At 40.0% G+C, this 20,396-nt stretch overlaps 1 protein-coding gene across 1 annotated transcript; it reads right to left on the reverse strand.

The window, feature by feature from the left end:
- Positions 1-819: 819 nt before the first annotated feature.
- EDNRB (endothelin receptor type B) lies at positions 820-19,026 on the reverse strand. Its single transcript, XM_034417959.3, has 7 exons — positions 18,058-19,026; positions 10,732-10,844; positions 8,896-9,100; positions 6,959-7,108; positions 6,208-6,341; positions 4,959-5,067; positions 820-2,671 (listed from the first exon to the last, which is right to left on the reverse strand). Exons 1-7 carry the CDS (start codon positions 18,514-18,516, stop codon positions 2,540-2,542), a joined length of 1,302 nt encoding a protein of 433 aa, XP_034273850.2. The 5' UTR covers positions 18,517-19,026; the 3' UTR covers positions 820-2,539.
- Positions 19,027-20,396: the final 1,370 nt, after the last annotated feature.

Genomic DNA, 20,396 nt, shown 5'->3' on the forward strand with positions numbered 1-20,396 from the left:
TTTCCGTGCTGTACCCAGGTCTGAAGCCGGACTGGAGCGGATCCAGATAGACAGCTTCATCCAGGTACTGGGGAAGCTGTTGCGCCACCACACTCTCAACAACCTTCGCAATAAAGCGAAGGTTGGAGACTGGACGATAGTTAGCCAAAATAGCCGGATCCAGGGATGGCTTCTTGAGGAGAGGCCTCACCACCGCCTCTTTCAAGGCGGCCGGCAGGACACCCTCGCTCAAAGAAGCGTTAATAATCCCCTGGAGCCAGCCTCGTGTAACCTCCCGGGAAGCCAGCACCAACCAGGAGGGACACGGGTCCAATAAACATGTGGTTGCGTTCAGCCGTCCCAAGATCCTGTCCATGTCCTCGGGAGCCACAGGATCGAACTCCTCCCAGATAACATTCTCAAGGCCTGCCTCAGTCATCTCGTCTGAACTAACCCAGTCGGCGGCCAAGTCTTCCCGAATCTGAGTTATTTTATCATCCAGATACTGTACAAAATCCTCAGCTCGGCCCTGCAAGGGGTCCTCCCGCGCTCCCAGATGGAGGAGGGAGCGGGTCACCCTAAACAGGGTGGCTGGGCGGTTATCTGATGACGCGATAAGAGCGGCAAAATAGCTAGATTTCGCCGCTTTTATCGCCACTTGGTCTGCCATAGCAACAGCAATGCATCGTTAAAAATCTACAGAAAGAGCTATGTATTTCTCTTTGTCGAGGGAACAAAGATTTGAAATCTTGGTAGCGCTACCTGGTTAAAAAAAAGGGGGAGAGAGAATGAAATTCTATGTGCCGGCTGTTTAAATGTGATAAGAGAAAAAAATCTGTATTTTGCATAAATTAAGCAAATTTGCACAATTGTTTTAATTTTACGTCACTGGTTATTATTTTGCATAGTTCGGTCAGTTTGACCAACATTGGGAAAGGGCAAAGTAAGTTGGCAGGGGACTGAAAACTTATTCTATTGCCTTTCCTGCTTCTGGAACTTTATGCACACATTGTTGTGGCTCCGACCCCCGAGGCCGACTTATCGGAGGGAGAAGGCTCCGAACATGAAGGAGAGGAGTTGGCCAGGCCTCCCTCTCCAGGACCTTCCTCTCTGGCAATGCCTCAGGTGTCTCCCGTAGGAGAAGAGATTGGCCAGGAGCCAGATATCTCCTCACAGTTGGACAGTGAAGGAGATAAGTCTTGGCTGGATCCACGCCAGCGTCGGAGAGACAAGTGCATGCAACAGAAAAGGAGGCGTGCCAGAGATTAAGCTGAGTCACTGGACCACACCCCACAGGGGATATAAGGGGGTGAGGTGGCCATTCAGACTCTGTGACGGACAAAACTAACTACTATCGAGTCACATTGCATCTTTGGAAACAACATTATCTGCCTTGGATTGAATTACGGACTGGACTTGACAATTCTTGAACTGTGTATATCTTGTTTATGAGTAAAGTACTTGGCAAGCAGCTACTGGGTTGCTGCCAATCCTCTTATCGAAAGAATTGGTTGTCTGCCAGTTTATTTAACCCCCAGCTGTCTGCTTGTGTGCGTGTGTGAGACGGGGACGGAACACACATTTGTTATAAGATTTAGAAATACTTTTCCCCAGAAAGAATAAAATAAAAGCCTGATATTTACACTATATTAATTCTAAAGCTGGTATCATGTGTTGCACTCATGCCATACTAATGCTGCCTGTTTTTTTCATTGCTTGGTCCGCCACAGCTTGTGACACACCATGCCAAAGGATACTGCTTGTTTAAAGTAGGGCCTAGAAGCCACTCCTGGGTCTCTGATTACTTCCAGAAGGACTAAGTACACCATTGGGGATCACAAGCAGTGCAAGATTATCCCTAAAACCTTAAGTAGAGCTGGAGATGACCCAAATATTAATGGCTGATGGCCATTTTTCTAGCCTTTAAAAAGTTCATTTATCACTTCAGATGAAAATTTTACTTTAAAAAGTAATAATAAATTGTTTTAAGACTAATTGTGACTCTTTAAGTTCCTTCATTAGTATGGGAAAAATTCTTACTGATTCTGTTTTATACCAGCATGATCCATATCCTGGATGCACCGTGCTACAAACTGCAGATTTCAGGTGGAATAAAATTTTACACTTACATACTGTACTTACCTATGAAGTTTACAGGAAAGTAAAACTTCTTTTAAAAAATAATAGAGATAGGTGGTATTGCCCGAAACATAATCAACATACAATTCTATATTAAGAATTATTAATTGGGATCCTTGATGAATACAATTATTTCATGTAAAGATTCAAGAATGATTTGGCAATTACTGTTTGGAAGTATTTAAGTGCTTAAACAACTGCAGTTCCTCCCCAACCCCCCCAGCAACATTGACTCAAATGATTAGGAACACTGGGCATGGTTAAGATGTCAGTAAATATTTAGATTTCTGTGAAAATCTCAAACTTCCTTCCCAGATAGCTCAATTTCCTCTACTATGCAGAATCTGTTGTCTTCAGCTTAACTGTCCTCGTCTTTACAGCCTGGCAATATCTCGCAATAGCCGAGTCCAAGCTCTCTTGCTTAAGATGAGCTGTACTTGTTACTGGAGCGGAAATTGTCATATCCGTGGTCATTTGCTTTGAACTTTAAGCAGGACTGTTTCTCCTCCAGGGATAGCATGTCTTTGGAATGACACCAGCAACAAAGGCATGACTGTAAAGCAGAAGGATTCTCCATTAGAAAGGCTGTTTGTATGTGCATTTATACATTTGCCTAGCTCTCTAAGACAGTGGCCCTCAACTTTTGGGGCCCCAGGGACCGGTTCCTTGGTCAGAGGTTTTTCCGCGAACCGGAGGGGGCGTGGTTTCGCATGCTGCTTGCATCCCACGGATGGGGCTTTGCTTGTTTGCGCAGCCCAGTTGTTGGCATGCCACGGACCCCTGCCGGTCCACGGACTGGGGGGTCAGGGACCCCTGCTCTAAAATACAGAACCATTATTTGGCGGTTCTTTCACAGAAATCAGAACCTGAAAATTCCAAGGGAGTCAAGCAAGTAAGCAAGCGATAAAAAAAAAAATCCACCCACCAACCCTGTCCAGCTACAAAAATCTTCACAACCATTTGATTATGAAAGAGCGGAGATGACACATATTCTTTCCAGAGTCTTTTTGCAGCTGCATTTAAACTTTAACTTTAAAGTTTAAACTTTGAACAGCAACAGTCCTGACAGACAAGAGACATCTCTTTCTGAGCTCTCATGGGGGTTCTTCACTTTCTCACAGCCCTTAACACAGATAGCCTGTCCTACATGAACTCTATATTCCTGTGAGTGTCATTTTCGTGGGCCTCTCAATAGTTACCAATATTGTTTATACTTGTGATGAAGGAGGAAGTTGTTTCTTTATATATTTCTTTTTCTTCACTATATTTTCTTTCTTTTTCTTTCATTTTTTTTCTTTTCTTTCTAATTTTCCTTTTTATCCTTTTAGGGTTTTTTTCAGTTTGGGTTAATTTTTATCTTTTAATATGTAGTATTTAGTAACATTCACCAAAATAAGAAAGTATTGCCTTGAAAAGAACAAAATCTTATGGTATTATATATTTTTGGTGTATTGAGAAAAGCTCTTTTCAGAGGTTTTACTGCACTCTGTGTCTGTCATTCTTGTACAACATTTTTGTTTTACAAACAGACTCATAATCAAAAAGGCTCATATTTAGACCTCTCCCTGCAATGGCTGGTTATAATCCAAAGCACTGTTTCTACACAGAAAGGCATTATAAACGTGACTCTGAGCTTCTAACTGTTGATATTGTTCAGATAGGAAAGGACTAGAGGGTATCATTTTGTCATATTCAAACCTGTAATAAAGTTTCAGATTAATAGTGAAAACAAGAACATTTGATAAATTCCTTTTGCTTTATTCTACTTTCTACTGAGGGTAATCCAAGAGGAAATTATTCTACCTATTTAGCTTTCATTCTTTTCCAGCTTCATTCAAAGAAACTCTGGGTATTTTAGTTTTCTACTGAGATATTAATAAATTCACTCTTAGCAACCTCTACCTCCTCTACAGAAAGCTACTTCCTGAATGGAATACTTCAATTTTCTTTGGCTTACCCATAGCCAATTCAATCTTTGTGCCAAACTTTGTCCATTAGGCAAGGAAATCACAAAACTCAATTATTCCAGATTCCAGTTAAAATAATAAAACTCATTATCAATCAGTAGCACAAAACACTGTATCCATTTCATCCTTATTTCAATATGGTGGACAATGTCCTATAAACTACGGTGTATGGAAACATCTAGGACAGTGGTGGGTTTCAAAATTTTTTACTACCGGTTCTGTGGGTGTGGCTTTGTGGGCATGGCTTTGTGGGTGTGGCTTTGTGGGCGTGGCTTGGGAAGGATACTATAAAATCTCCATTCCCACCCCAATCCAGGGGAAGGTTACTGCAAAATCCCCATTTCCTCCCGATCAGCTGGGACTCAAAAGGCAGAGAACAGATGGGGGTGGGGCCAATCAGAATTTTTACTACTGGTTCTCCAAACTACTCAAAATTTCCGCTACCGGTTCTCCAGAACTGGTCAGAACCTGCTGAAACCCACCTCTGATCTAGGACTTTCCTTGGACTGTGAATGAACAATTATTTAAACTTATAAGAGAATATAAAGTTTCAATGGGTATTGGAAATATTGGACATGTGAATTCTGCAGATCTAAGGAAGCTTCTCATTTATTTTCTACAGAACAGCAACTTTTCCTTATTCTTGATCTCTATGATTCACTGTTGCACTCTGGTGAATGACCCACTTCTCTAGATTGCCTAATTGCAAAGAACATTTCTTCTGAAATAAAGCTTTTGCTTTTAGTTACTGTGACCACTTGTGACTGAAAAAATGGGCATTTTTTAAAAGACAGAATTAAATTTCTTCAGCAAGAGGTTTCATCTGATGCCATTCAGCTTCATTTGTAATACAATTTAATAAACAGATCTCACCTTAAAGCAGTTTTTGAATCTTTTGCTCACCAAATAGAGAGCAATTGGGTTGATGCAGGAATTCAAAGATGCCATATTGATTCCAATGTAGTTCATCACCAGCAAAAACCTGTTCCCAAAACCGAAAGATTGAAGGTTTATTATAATAAGGATTACTTGATTACCAAGGCAACATAATGTTGTAACGCAGATATAGTAGGTTTTTGAGGGGAATGACTCTGGAATCCCAAATGCTCCCTTGATCATGAAACACAGCGAGTAAATTGTGACTTTGTTGTGAAAATAACAAGAAGTAGGGAAAGGTCAAAACTGGTGAAGTGTTGTGATCTTTTGCACGTGCAGGCAAAACAGAAGGTTTTGTTAGGAATTGCTTTTGTGGGAAAGCAGCATCAGAAAAAGTAAATGTAAAGGGCTATCTTTTAAGCAATCATCTGATTGAACTCTTCCTGTTTGGAAGAAAACTGATTCCATCATTAGTGAAAGTAAATTTATGGATCAGTACATAACCAGTTTCAATGGAAAGGAAACACTTAGAGAAGCAACCTTTCAGAAGATACTATCTTGAGGGCTCCAAGGTGCATTCCTGCCCTGAAATAGGTAAGGGGATTCATAATTCCTAAAAGTTCTTAAAGCATTCAATGGTCTTTAAGAAAATCCAGGGAAGAGAAGGGTTTTCCAGCCTTTTATGCAAAAGCACATTGCATTCCTACATGTACTGTCTCAACCTTATTTAAAAAGTTCTATCCTTGTGCTTATTATTCAGGAATCTTCCAGGAATCAATTGCATCTGTGTATATCTTCCAGACAGTTCTTTATAACATTGGCAAGATCTGACCACTAATACTAGAATGAAATACTAACAAGTATATATAATGTCCCAGATGGAGTAGTGAGCAATAGTAGAAGGTATATTAGAAGCATATATCATGTCCTCTTTAGGAGAACAGATGGGAATTTAAGATCAGCTAGAACCATAAAGATGCATCTCCTATAGGAAACGCAGGGAACTATTGACATTCAATATGATGTTACACTGATTTTTTTTCGTCCTGAACTTTAAAGGATTTTCTTTTGATTTAAGAGAAAATAATTTTTCTAAAGTCAGATTTTAACACAGCATTAAGTTAACTTATTTTTGACAGAACTTCAGTCCCGTTGGGAATCCTGCATGTTTTTGCAGTGATTACATACCGCTGATAGAGCACAAAATCTGGCTCTGCAGCATCATTTCAAGCTGTAACAGTCTTACCTGAAAAGATCACACCTGTCTGGGCTGCGGGGATCATAGAGCGCAAACTTCAATATGCTACTAAGATTAAGAGGCAGCCAGCACAATGCGAAAACAACCACTAAACAGAATACTGTTTTGGCTACTTCACGTCTCTGAAAGCAAAGAAACACACAATTGGGAATAAAGGTAAATAAACAGTTGACTATATTAATGGCTATTAATGGTTTCTGGTTTGTTACAGAACTTAAGTCCTCAACTTACAACAGTTCATTTAGTGACCTTCAAAGTTACAATGGCTCTGATAAAAGGTAATTTATGACCGTTTTTCACACTAATGACTATTGCGGCATTCCCAGGGTCATGTGATCAAAATTCAGACCCTTGGCAACTGACTCATATTTATGACAATTGCAGTGTCCCGAGCTCATGTGATTCCCTTTTGCGACCTTCTGACAAGCAGTCAATGGGGAAACCCATTGGATTCACTTAACAATGGTGTTACTAATTTAACAACTGAAGTGATTCATTTAACAAATGTGGCAAGAAAGGTCATAAAATGGGGCACAATTCACACAAGTGTCTCACTTAGCTACTGTTTATTTTGTATCATTATAGAAAATGGCAATGGTTCTGAAGGAAATTTGGGAAGGGAACTTTATTAAAAATGTATTTTGTTTAAGTTTTAACTTTAATTTTGTTTGAAACTGTACCCATGATACCAGTATTATACATCTTTCAAATAAGACAGAGGTTTCATTTCTGCTTTTACCTGTTTCAGGTGGTCATTTAATGCTATCTGCATCCCACTCTTCTTCCTTAACATCTCACAGGTCATCAGAGTGTAGAAAAGAGCAGTGATTAACAGTGGCAAACAGAAATAAAAGCTAAAAATCCACCAGTCTTTAGCTACCTGGTAAAACTGAGAGAAGGGAGAGGGAGGGAAGAGAAAAAAAATCAGAAGGGTTAAGACATTGTTTTGTAATTGGCGGTAAAGGCTATATGCAAATTAGCAATTGACAAAACACTGAATGCCAAGGGATCAGTGCTAAGAAAAAAAGTAGATCTATCAATAAAATGGAGCTCCATGAACTTACCAGAAACTCAAAGCAACAATGGTGTCCAGTCATCCTGGAGGAAGTTTTTCACCATGATATACCAGTAGAATCCTTCTTATTCCTGCAATCATTTTCGATTAGAATTTTGTCAGCTTCTTTCCACTAGTCTTTCCATTTTTTGATCCTGGTCAACTAGCTGGAATACTAGTTGGAAAGGATCTTGGAAGACTTCTAGTCCAAACTCCTGCTCAAGCAGGAGACCCTGGCCTATACCATTTCAGACAAGTGGCTGTCCAGGAACCTGTTTGATGCAGAATGTCTGCGGAGATTATCAGTCACCCAGGTCATAGTTGCCCCAAAGATGCTTTTTTTTCTTCAAAAGGCAGCTGGACTGTTTTTTCCTTGAAGAAGAAGAAGAAAATGTTTCGCTTCTCATCCAAGAAGCTTCATCAGTTCTGATGGGAGCAGGGCGGAGATGGAAGGATAGATACTAACAGTTGAGACTGGATGGTGGAGGGATGGAATGATAACTTCTGATAGGATGGTGGGGGGATGGAAGGATTGACCACTTGGGGGTTATCTTTGCCCTCAGGGTCACCTGAATCAGGATGCAATTGGTCGTGGAATCTTCTTGGAACTGCTACAAGGACTGCATTGTAAATTGGAGATAGATGGTGTCATATTCCTCCTTCTCTCTTCAGGGATGAGTGTTCAATTCTAACATACATGGATTCTTTTACCCCTCTTTCAGTGGTTCTCTATCCAAAATGTGGACTTTGCTGTCTTCAAAAGAGTGATCTTTATCTTTCAAATGCAGATAGACCTCTGAATCTTGTCCTGATGGGTTTGATCTCCTATGTTGTGCCATGCACTTGTGAAGTGGTTGTTTTGTTTCACCAATGCACATGTTTCGCTGCATTGTATTGTATATATCACATTGCTCAGTTTGTATCTGTGGGTTTTACCTTTGGGGTGGACAAGCTTCTGCCTTAGTCTATTCTTGGGTTTAAAGTGTAGGTGTGTGTTGTGTTGGTTGAAAATCCTCCTGAGCTTTTCAGATATCCCTGCCACGTACGGAATGACAACATTGCTACGTTTGTTGTTCCCTTCTTTGTCTGTAATGTTGGAGGGGTGTTTTGGATTTGATAAAGGCCCAGTTAGGATAATCACAAGTTCTGAGGGATTCCTTGAATATTGAGAGGACAGGAATTTTAAATGGAAAGAATTGGGCTACTTTAAACAAAATGAATAAATTGGATTTTATATTTTTAAGATGAAATTTTAAGATTAAAAAAAGAGTTATGCTTAAAAATTTGAAAAACCACAATTTCTCTTATTTACTCATATTCATGGAATTGATGTATTATTATATGTCTAATGTCTCTGAATCCCTTCAGACATTTTTCTTATTTGAACGGAAGAATATAAACAAATAAATAAATTCAATTCAGGCAATGGGGACTACATGTTTTCGATTTGATTCCAAAAAGGTGACTTAAAGCACATGGAAGTCCAACTGTAGCATATGCCTCCTACTATTTAAAACAGTCATGTCTTCTTCCAGGACTAACCAAAATACTTATTTGCAACTAAATCCTAAACATTACACAGCACTAATATTTAATTACAGAAATAGATGATTGCATGTTACCTTCATAAAAGATGATTCTTGGTGGGGATTAAGTAAACAAGCAGACAGCCTCTGCCCTCTGTATGATGTAGTAACAACATCAAAGCCTATAGCTTCAGGAATAGCTACAACAAAGGACACAACCCAGATCAAAACAATTTCAATTGCTGTCCATTTTGGTACGCCAATTCCTTTGATACGGCTCCATGAAGCAACAGCTCGATATCTAAATATAAAAAAGAGATCCTGGTCAGTTTAATGTAGTGCTCTGTGGATATTTTGCACCAGAAATGCTATAATTCTGTGCCATTGATTACATTATATGTGGCAGATAAACAATAAACCAGATCATTTGGGAAGAACCATTATTTAGAAGATGTATCTCTTCAGATGTTGGTGAATTCCCATTCTGTGAACTCTGGTCAGCATGGACAATGGTGAAAGATGACAGCAGATGGAATTCAGAAATATCTGTAGGATGGCAGATTGCCCACTGCTCATGCTGGTATATGCTATAGTATATCGGGGTAACATTTTGTTCTTTTCGACTGATGTGAGGGACCATCAATTTTGGCTTCTTCCCCACCCCCTCCTTTTTTTTAAATATAGGTTTAGTTCAACTTTACTATGTCACAATGCAAGCCACATCAAACACTTGGGATGTGGGTTTTTCTCTATGCCAAGGTTGTGCTCAGGTACGGGAAGAGGTCATACTAAACAGAAAAGAATTGTATTTTATTCTCCATTCATGGAATTTTGAACTTCCACTTCTACTGAAGTAGCAGATGAATATCCTATAACTGCAGCAGTAGCTGAAGAAGGCACAGAGCTTTGAGAGAGAGATGAAAGTAATTTTGCTAATCCAGGCTGTCCATTGTTAAATCCTAGCAGACTCTGAGCAATTCCTTTATCTATCCTGATGCTCCCCTTTATCTCCAACTCTATAACTGGGGTGATCAGAGAGCTGAGGCATGACCGTGAAGGCCATAAAGCCTGAGAATTATATACTGATAGCTTGGAATGACAATTAAGGGACCAGGAAAGGAATTAGGAAGAGAATCAAACTGGCTCTGAAATATGGAATACTAAAATCAAGATATATTTCATGCTCAACATAAAATGTACCATAAAAATACCATCTCTGTGATTGTTTACTGTATGTTTTTATCACATGGATTGTTTTCATTAGACTGAGATGAGCAAGGCCCCCTCTGCCATTTTCCCTACTATTTGGGTGGGGTATGACAACTTCCAGTTTGTCAGAGGTGCTCCAATTAGCAAAAGCTTTTCAAATCTCATCAGAGGCCAAACAAGTCTTTCCTTGGTAGGAGTTCTACAGTTGGCAAAAAATACTTTTATTTAAAAAATGGTTGAAATTACTTAAATAGATAACAGCATTCATCTCCAAGTCCAATGGACAAAGTTACAAATATTTACAGTATGTAGTGGTTAGTGAAATAAATGGAAGGGAAGAATGCACTACCAATATTTTCCATAATGCTCTTATTTATGTTTTATTAGCACATTTTTTTAATCCTCTATTTACTTTTGGAATCTTTATTTTCGTGTGAGTTCTATTTCAATAATTTCTCAAAGCTTATTTTTCCAAACAAACAGCATTTGTAGAAACGTATTGAATCTCCAGGGAGAAAATGGGAAGATTAGGAAGTTTATAAATATTCCATCCTCATGTTTGTTATTTCTAATTAATACTGAGGATTATCTCTTCCTTTTTTAATTCCACACCCCCATTTATTTCTTAAGGTCCCTTTGTTGGTGTGCATCTACGTATTCTGTGTCTTAATATTTCACTTCCAATACATCATTTAAAAAAGACAAAAAGAACTGTTTTCTCACCTATCAATACTGAGAGCACATAAACTTAACACTATGATGCCGACAGACGTCTTTTGAAAGAAGGGGAATAATTTACACAATTCAACTCCAAAAGGCCATTTTGCTGCGTGAAGCTGTGGAGAGAAAAAGATGTGCTTAGCATTTCAAACTTTAGAACAGAAAGACAACACATGCTAAACTAATCTTATGCTAAAAATTACCAATTCTTGGAAGCTTAACCTTGGCATCTGAAAACAAGGAAATCATTTTTGAAGTCTAGAAGATACTATTTTTTCTTAAAACATCACCAGCTGTTTAGAATTATTCTTTTGCAGTGCATGAATTAGGCTTAATCTGGAAAGATCTATTCATACAACCATCACTGGGATTTACATTAATCTCAATATCTCTATCACAAATTTGGATGGTGGAAAAAAATTCATAATGTTTGGAAGACATCTGCATCTACCAATATGAGGTCATCCATTGCTATGGGAGGAAAGTGCACTGGCCCAGTGTACTTAACTTCCTCCTTTGGCTTTTGAAAAATAATGTAATAGCATTCTCAGATGGCTCTTCACTAAGAAAGAGGAAGACAGAGGTAGGACTGATTCTGGAAAGCTAATCCTAAATTCTGAGTTTTGGCAGAACCAAACACTATAGCTTTTCATTCTCCATCCATGGATTCTTTTTCTGCAGATACAAATATCTGGCTTCCCAGCACCAGCAAAACTTCATAATGATTCCAAGGGCAGAGGGATAGAGGACTATTAGGTGGCTTAAAAACCAAGCTGAGAGTAATGGCCAACCCCATTTATTGTTCCTGAATACTGCATGTTCTGCAACCAGCTATGAGTAGCGCTAACTCCAGGCTGGAATGGGACAACTTGCTACAGCCAATTCACCACAGCCAACTCACCATGGGACAACTTGCCATGGCCAACTTACCACAAGGCAACTTGCTGCAGGACAATTCAATTTAATTATATAAAATAATTAAAAACATATTTTAATTTTGATCGTTCACAGTTCATTTTGTCCCTCTTTTGGCTTCCTTTCTTTAATGATTCTACTCCACTATTTCTTTGATATTGCAACTCTTGTAACTCTTGTTCTGTGGCAAGTTGACTGTGGTGAGTTGGCCATGGTGAGTTGGCTGGGGTGAGTTGGCTGCGGCTGTGGTGAGTTGGCTGCGGCTGTGGTGAGTTGGCTGCGGCAAGTTGTTGCAGACCCGACTCAAGCTATGTAGTGAAGTGCTTTGCAACTGAAAGGAAAGTCTGATAGGGAGCATGCAAGGACAGCCATGTAATATTTGGCAGCAACTTCTTTAATTAAACATTTCCTAGGAATATATTGCAGCATGCGATGTGGTTCCATTACTCCCACTTACAACTGCTTTGTAGAGTTGCCAGCAGATGCAACATGAGTGTTTCATGTGCTCCAAATACCTTTACCCCTTCCTATCTGAAATATTGCATAGTTAGTACCTAATGCTAACTATACTTGTAGACGGATGGAGATCTTTTAACATTTTAGATTCTGCAAGAGAAAAATTACGACTGAAATATATTTTATGGTAACTTGTTCTAATACAGCACTACCTAGGTTTTACTTTCAAGACTTGCCTGACTATCTAAATTGTCCTTTTAGCCTGGATCTGATGACATATTATAGGTCTAGTAAAGCCCGTATGTTAAATCTTTGCTTGGACTGTAATAATTATTCCATTTGTAAGAGTGTCAGCTTCATACTGTAATATCAATCCTGAATCATTGTAATAGTTCCACTGTAGTATCACCAAATTTGTCTTGGAAATAAATAATTTGGGACATGCCTTGGAAAATCTATGTGACTTGGACATATATGTCTGGCTTTGAGTACTGTGTACAGCTGTGCATATCTGAAGGACTATTGGGAAGATTTGCTTTGGATCTTGCACAAAGATTAAAGCTGACATAAATCTTAAAGCGGTGACATCATTTCCCCCCCAGAATGCTGAAAGGGCTGCTTTGCTGGATGGTAGAGTATTATTGTGAATATTGTAGATTCAAATAACTTCTGAATAATTTTTGAAGGATAGTTTTCAATTATGCTAAGCAAGCGAAGTGGGCCTCTTATTTACCTCAATATCAATATAACTGTGATAAATTTTAATTCTGATTACAACTGTTGCTATGATGTATGCCTGGTGAAGACAGAGAAATTTCAGGGAAGACTTGATGACCAACTGAATGATGTAAATATTAACAATTATTAATGAGCAAGACAGTTTGGTATTGTGGTTAAAATGCTGGCCACGAAATCGGGAGATTGAGTTCTAGTCCCACCTCAGGCATGAAAGGGGGCTGGATGATCTTGGGCCAGTCACTCTTTCTCAACCCAACCCATGTCACAGGGGAAATTGTGGGGAAATTGGGAGGAGGAAGGAGTTTTGGGTATGCATATCACCTTGAGTTATTTATTTAAAAAAAGAAAGAATAAAGGTGAGAATATAAATCAATTCCAATTCATGAAAGTTCTTCTAAGACAACTTTTTTTTTCCAAACCAGCATCCTTCAGTTGTTTTGTACTGCAAATCCAATTTCTCCTCTCCTATGCCAGGGGTCAGCAACATGCGGCTCTTTGGGCCAGTGGTGAAATGTAAAATTTGTTACTACCGGTTCTGTGGGTGTGGCTTGGTGGTGGTGGGTAATATGACTGAGTGGGCGTGGCCAACTTTTTTTTTCTACTTTTAAAACCATTTGTAAAAAAAAAATGCTTTTAGAGCCTCTGACGATCCCAGCTGACTTGCCTGATCGACAGAGGCTTTTTTTCTCCTTTAAAAACATTTTTTCTATAACCTCTTCGGCCGAAGAGGTTGTAGAAAAAATGCTTAAAAAAAAAGCCTCTGATGATTGCGCGGCTCAGCTGGGCAATGGGGGGGGGCAGGAATTTTTGCTAGTGGTTCTCCGAACCACTCCCCCCCCATCGCTACTGGATCAGGCGATCCAGTCCAAACCGGGAACATTTCACCCCTGCTTTGGGCCCTCTGCTGTGGCTCCCTGTCAGGTGATCCCACCACTGGCTGGCCCTCCCCTCTCAGTCACTCCTCGTCTGGCCTGAGAAGGTAAGGGCAATGGCGGGGGGATGGAGAAGTGGCCAGGGCAGAGACAGAGAGATACAGAGAGAGGGGGAGAGAGGGAGGGGAGAGAGATGTGTTGAAAGGATTTTGTGGTTCCTGGTGTTTTTTAACAACTGGTTCTCTGCCCTAATGACTGGCTGGATAGACGTGGCTAGGGGAGGTGTCATGTGACTGGTGGAAGTGAGTGACATCGAGTTGGCCATGCCCACCCAGATTTTCTTTTCTTTTCTGTGGGAAACGGGTCCAAATGGCTCTTTGAGTATTTAAGGTTGCAGACCCCTGTCCTATGCTAACTGGAGGTTATAGAAGTTGACATTGAATACCTTTGAAGGACATCAAATTGGGGAAAACTCTTTTAAGACCTGGCTGAAGCTTTAATAAAAGGAGGATAAAATGAGGTACGCATATTTTCACAATCCAAGTATGAATTAGATTAAATGATCAAACAAGATGAACCAAGCTCAGGTAGACTGTAATGACTTAAGAAAAAACATTAATAGTACTTTTCAATCACAACATCCTTATCATCCTGATAGAATCAACAGAGAGAGGAAGTTTGGACTTAGCAAACAGAGATGGCAAATATCAAAGGTGTAGTCACAGTGATCCTGACATTGCTAAAATATATTAGGATTGTGTGGTACTTCAAAGCATAAAGGGATGTGAACAAACTTTTCTGCAACTTTTAAAATCAACTGCTGCTTATCACAAACCATGCAGCTGTTCTGACCAGCTTCTATTGTATGTCATCCCAGAAAGCATCATAACTACTTTAAAGATTTGCAGACAAATACCACGGTTACTGTCCAGATGCTCTGAAACACCATTTTTAAAATTCAGTCTGAAGTATTGTACAGCCCTAAAGGACCCAATAGTCACCTAATATTTTTGGCTTCTGGTAGATTGGCTTATGCCATACAGTACAGTGGTATAGCCCATACCAGTTTCCTTCAGTTGGGTTTCCAAAACTGCACAAAGTAATGAGATCACACGCTGATCTATCTTTGTGTACAGGTAGTCCTTAACTCATGACCACAATGAAGCCCAAAATTTATGTGGATAAGCAAGGAAGTTGTTATGTGAGTTTTGCCCCATTGTATGATCTTTTTTCCACAATTGTTAAACGAATCACTGGAGTTGTTAAGCAAATCATATGGTCATTAAAATGAATCCAGCTTCCATCATTGACTCTGTTTGTTGGAAGCCAGCCCTGGGACAGTGGAACTGTCATAAATATATATGCCAGTTGCCATCTGCCTGATTTTTGACTGTGTGATCACAGGGATGCTGCAATGGCCATAAGTATGAAAACTGATCATGTCATTTTTTAAAACACCATTGTCACTTTGAATGCTCCTTAAATGAATGGTTATAAGTCAAGGACTACCTGTACTGTATTCACGTCATAGGCTATATAAATATGTCATGAAGAGCAAACAAATAGTCACAATTTTTTTTATAAATGCTTGGAGGAGGTACAAGAATAATTTGAAAAAAATAGAGCAGTGACATTACTCTAAATATATGTAAAAGTTGCCATATACTTTTATAAATCTCACCTGAATGCTAACCATCAGCATTGATCTATTCAGATGTGAGACAGCAGATTTAATTGATGTAGGAACAATAAAGCAGGGAAATCTGAGCTTTTTAATCACGAGGACTTGTTGGGGGGCAATATGCTGACTCTATAAACCACTCAGAGAGGTCTGTAAAGCACTGTGAAGTAGTATATAAGTCTAGGTGCTATTGCTATTATTAATCCATCATTTTATGAAGGCTTTAGCAAGAATGTAACATAAATACAAGATGCAAGCTAGCATTGCAAAATGTGGTATTTTGTAATTGCATGCCTTCTAATCCACAAGAGATAAGCAACTACCACTTATCAAACTTTTCAGGAAGAGCAGCCAATGGCCCATTTGGCCTAGAGCTGCTTCATCAAAGGTTGCACTCTTAATTTGCAGTCCATCTCAGATATTTGCATAAAATATCATTGCATCGTAGACTGAAATGCACTGTCACAAACTAATCCAGAAATCAAAATCCAGCGAGAGACAGACATGAACGAAAATGGAACACAGGCATAATCACTATTAGTAGGTATAGGATAGGGAATATTTGGCAGCAGCCACGCAGAAAAAAAACCCTTAATTCCAGACAAATTTTGCTAAAGCCATGAATCTATTCTAGAGGACGGGACGGCTTTGATAAACAGATACCAGGCTGTTAAAGGCAAAATGCAGAAGTCACAGAGATAGGAGGAGATATGAGGAACTGATAGCCAATACACTTATCTAGATGGAAGCAAGAGAAAATAGAAGATTTAAGAGCTTTGAAATCCCCCTGAAGTCAACTAAGGCTTCAAACTGAATAGTGACAAATACTAGTTTCCTAGTGAATGTAGCTTAGTTTAAAATGACTATTAATTTGAATTTTTAGGAGTACTGTAAGCTGTCCCACTTGTTTTAGGTGTAGAGGCATATGCCTTTCAGGATTTGAGTTTGGAATTGAGCTTTTTTGAGATTTTGCTGTGACCAAAAAATAAAAAATAAAAAAAATCACAGCAGCTTGAAGAAAAGGAAAACTTAAAATCTTTCAAAACTGAGCAAAGAGTACAAATAGTTCTAGGAAAGGCTGCAGTAAACAGGCAGTCAGAATCAGTTACAATCCGCCAAATGATGGAGGGAGCGGGGAGGAAATCTGTCTTAAAATTCTTTCAAGGTAAGTGATTAATAGATGGCTCAGTTGATAGCTCCCCTAGTAAACTCATAAAACCTGGAAGGCACCACATTAATATCATAGCATTCAGTACTTTCTAGTTGGCCCTGTTAACTTGGTATAAAACAAGCCCCATGACTTTTGTACCTTGGAAACTAATTTCCATCAGAGGGAGGGTTTTTACTAGAGGAGGCTAGACTTGACTATTTATGTGCAGTTCCCAAAGTTTATCTAAGGCATCTTTGTAGCATTTTAAATAGCATTTTAAATGTGAGATAATGTACACTGAAATTCCCCATTATAGAAAGAAAACTTTATATTATTGGTCCTTATTTCTTTAGACTTTCAAGGATTTCATATTGTTCTTTAATACAATATTGTATTGTATTAAATAATTGTATTAAATAATAATTAATGTATTAATATTGTTCTTTAATAATATCTTTGAGATATTATTATTCTTATTATTTATGCAACTCGGTTCTTGGTTTTCTCCAGTATGTGCAAGTTGGGACTAATATTTCTGGCACCATGTTCTTTAGCACAGGTTCTCCTCAGGGCTGTGTCCTAAGTCCACTATTGTTCAGTCATGACTGTTGTGCAAGGTTTGCTACCAACCCTATTGTGAAGCATGCAGATGATGCAACAGTGGTGGGCCTTATTCAGGAAGATTTTGAGTGAAACAGGCACAGCAGTGCCTGAATTTTCTGCATCGTATGAGAAGAGCCCATCTTCCTTCCCTTATCCTTACCGCTTTCTATAGAGGGACGATTGAAAGTATCCTGTCGTATTGTATTACTGTGTGGTTTGGGGGTATTACCGTCTCTTATTACAGGGGTGAAATGCTCCCGGTTCGGACCGGATCGCTCATCCGGTAGCGATGGAGGCGGGTGGTTCAGAGAACCGGTAGCAAAAATCCCTCCCCCCATGCCCAGTGAGCCACACAATCATCAGAGGCTTTTTTTTTTTTTACTTTTAAAAGCATTTTTTCTACAACCTCTTCCACCAAAAAAATGCTTTTAAAAATAATAATAATAAAAAAAGCCTCTGATGATTGCACGGCTCAGCTGGGATCCTCAAAGGCTTTTTGAGATCCCAGCTGAGCCTCTCTGGTCAGGCAACTCAGCTTGGATCATCAGAGGCATTTAAAAGAAAAAAAACCCTTTTTTTTCTTTTAAAAGGCTCTCACGATCCAAGCTGAGTTGCCTGACCATCAGAGGCATTTAAAAGAAAAAAAAAGCCTCTGCTGATCAGGCAACTCAGCTGGGATCCTCAGAGCCTTTTGAAAGCATTTTTTTACCTGAAGAGGTTGTAGAAAAAATGCTTTTAAAACTAAAACAAAAAAAAATGGCCACACCCACCCAGTCACATTCACATTAACCCACCCCCCCCAAGCCATGCCCACAGAACCGGTAGTACCTAATTTTAGATTTCACCACTGTCTTATTAGTATTGCAATTAAAAAATATATATCTCTTGGATCCCAGCTTGCCATCATCCCTTACCTTATACAAGTTGATGGGAATGTCGATGAGGATGAGCAGCAGGTCCCCCAGAGCCAGGCTGGCGATGAGGATGTTGGGGCCGTTCCTCATGCATTTGTTCTTGTAGATGATCCGGAGCAAGGTGGAGTTGCCGATGATGCCCAGCACAAAGACCAGGCAACCGATCACCGTGTTGATGTATTTGAAAGTATTCTTGATCTCCGTCTGGCTGTGGCACATCGGGTAAACAGGGGGAGCCCCGCCAGGCGATCCCGGGGTGGAGGCGTTGGATCCCCCGAAGTTTTCCTCCGCCTCGGCTGCCACGGGAACCGCGCTGGTCCAGGAGGAGGCAGCCAGGCTCCGCGCGGTGATGCCGGCCAGGCGCGGCGAAGAGTTGCCCAGCTCCAGCGCTCGGGTGCCGCCCGCGCAGTACACTAGGGCCGCCGAGATCCAGAAGCCCCACAGGATGCGCCCAGCCATGATCGCAGGGCAGCTCCGACAGAAGGAAGCGCAGAGAAGCTAGGACGGAGGGTGGAGGTGGGTGGGAAACCCTATGAGAGAAAAAAAGACCCACCCGTAGGATAAGGCGCAGCTGCTAGGGATCCCCTCGCCTCGGCTCGGCTGGCAGCGGGGTCCTCCAGCGGCTAATCGCAGCCAAGCCGGAGCACGTGCGCCCAGCCGGAGCCAGCGAGCGAGCCAAGCCGTCTGACCGACCCCGGCTTTACGCGCTCTCGGGGGGAAAAAAAAAAAAACCCCGGGGAGAGGCGGATGCCTGGAAAGAAGACGATTCGCTCGGCCTCAGAAACGTCGCTTCCTGGGTAAACACAACTCGGAGCGACTCTGCTTTGAAGAGGTTTTGGCGGGCGTGAAGCCAGTGCTGAGGAAAGAGGGGAGGTGGGGGGAAGGGGCGCAGACCTGGGCCTTGACTAGACAAGTCACTTATCTGACGCGGTAGAGGTTCTCCTGCTTGAGGTCCCCGGGGGCTGGTCTAGAAGACCTCCAAGGTCCCTTCCGGCTCATTTTATTCTAATTTGATATAAAATTGGGGACTCTGCTTTTCCCAGGCTTCCAGGAGGGGAAAATCATCATCATCATCATCATCGTCATCATCGGGGCACTTGGTACCATATCCAAGAATTTCACAAAACACTTCAAGAAATTGCAACTTCCTGCAATAATAATCACACACTTTTGATGGCTATTATTATTTATTGGTTAATCGGCTGTGAATCTCACTAAAGATTAACCAATAAATAATAATAGCCATCAAAAGTGTGTGATTATGGATGAAACATATAACAGTGATACCCATTGTCATCGGGGCACTTGGTACCATGTCCAAGAATTTTATAAGATACATCAACAAATTGCAGCTTCCTGCAATAACACCAGCGGAACTGCAAAAAACTGCACTACTTGGAATAGGTACTTGGTTGATACCTAGAACGCTGCCAGCAACCTGTATCAACCATTAGCACCAGTCAATGGTATTTGTGACACGTTTTTAAATGTCCAGTTGACTGAATTTCATTTTTAATGAATAAAAGAGAATAATAATAATAATAATAATAATAATAATAATAATAATAATAATAGCCATCAAAAGTGTGTGATTATGGATGAAACATATAACAGTGATACCCATTGTCATCGGGGCACTTGGTACCATGTCCAAGAATTTTATAAGATACATCAACAAATTGCAGCTTCCTGCAATAACACCAGAGGAACTGCAAAAGAGCCTGGTGGCGCAGCAGACTAATAGCCTGTTATTAACATTCAGCTGCCTGCAATTACTGCAAGTTCGAATCTTCCCAGGCTCAAGGTTGACTCAGCCTTCCATCCTTTCTAAGGTAGGTAAATTGAGGACCCAGTTTGTGGGGGCAATAAGCTGACTTTGTATAAATATACAAAAGTATGAAGGCTATTGCTTAACGCATTGTAAGCCGCCCTGAGTCTCCGGAGAAGGGCGGCATATAAATCAAATTAAAAAAAAACAAAAAACTGCGCTACTTGGAACAGCGTATATCTTAAGAAGGTACTTGGTTGATACCTAGGACGCTGGCAGCAACCCGTATCGACCATTAGCACCAGTCAATGGTATTTGTGATGCATTTTTAAATGTTCAGTTGACTGAGTTTCATGTTTAATGAATAAAGTAAATAATAATAATAATAATAATAATAATAATAATAATAATAATAATAATAATAATAATAATAATAATAATAATAAGTCCTTGATTAGGACTCGAGCTGCTGAGCTATTAACCAGCCTCAAAGGCTGTGAATCTCACTAAAGATTAACTAATAATAATAATAATAATAATAATAATAATTCTCATGCTATATATAGATTGC

The sequence above is a fragment of the Pantherophis guttatus genome, chromosome 5 (genome assembly GCF_059756535.1).
Source record: "Pantherophis guttatus breed Tessera chromosome 5, ASM5975653v1, whole genome shotgun sequence".
Lineage (NCBI taxonomy): Eukaryota > Metazoa > Chordata > Lepidosauria > Squamata > Colubridae > Pantherophis > Pantherophis guttatus.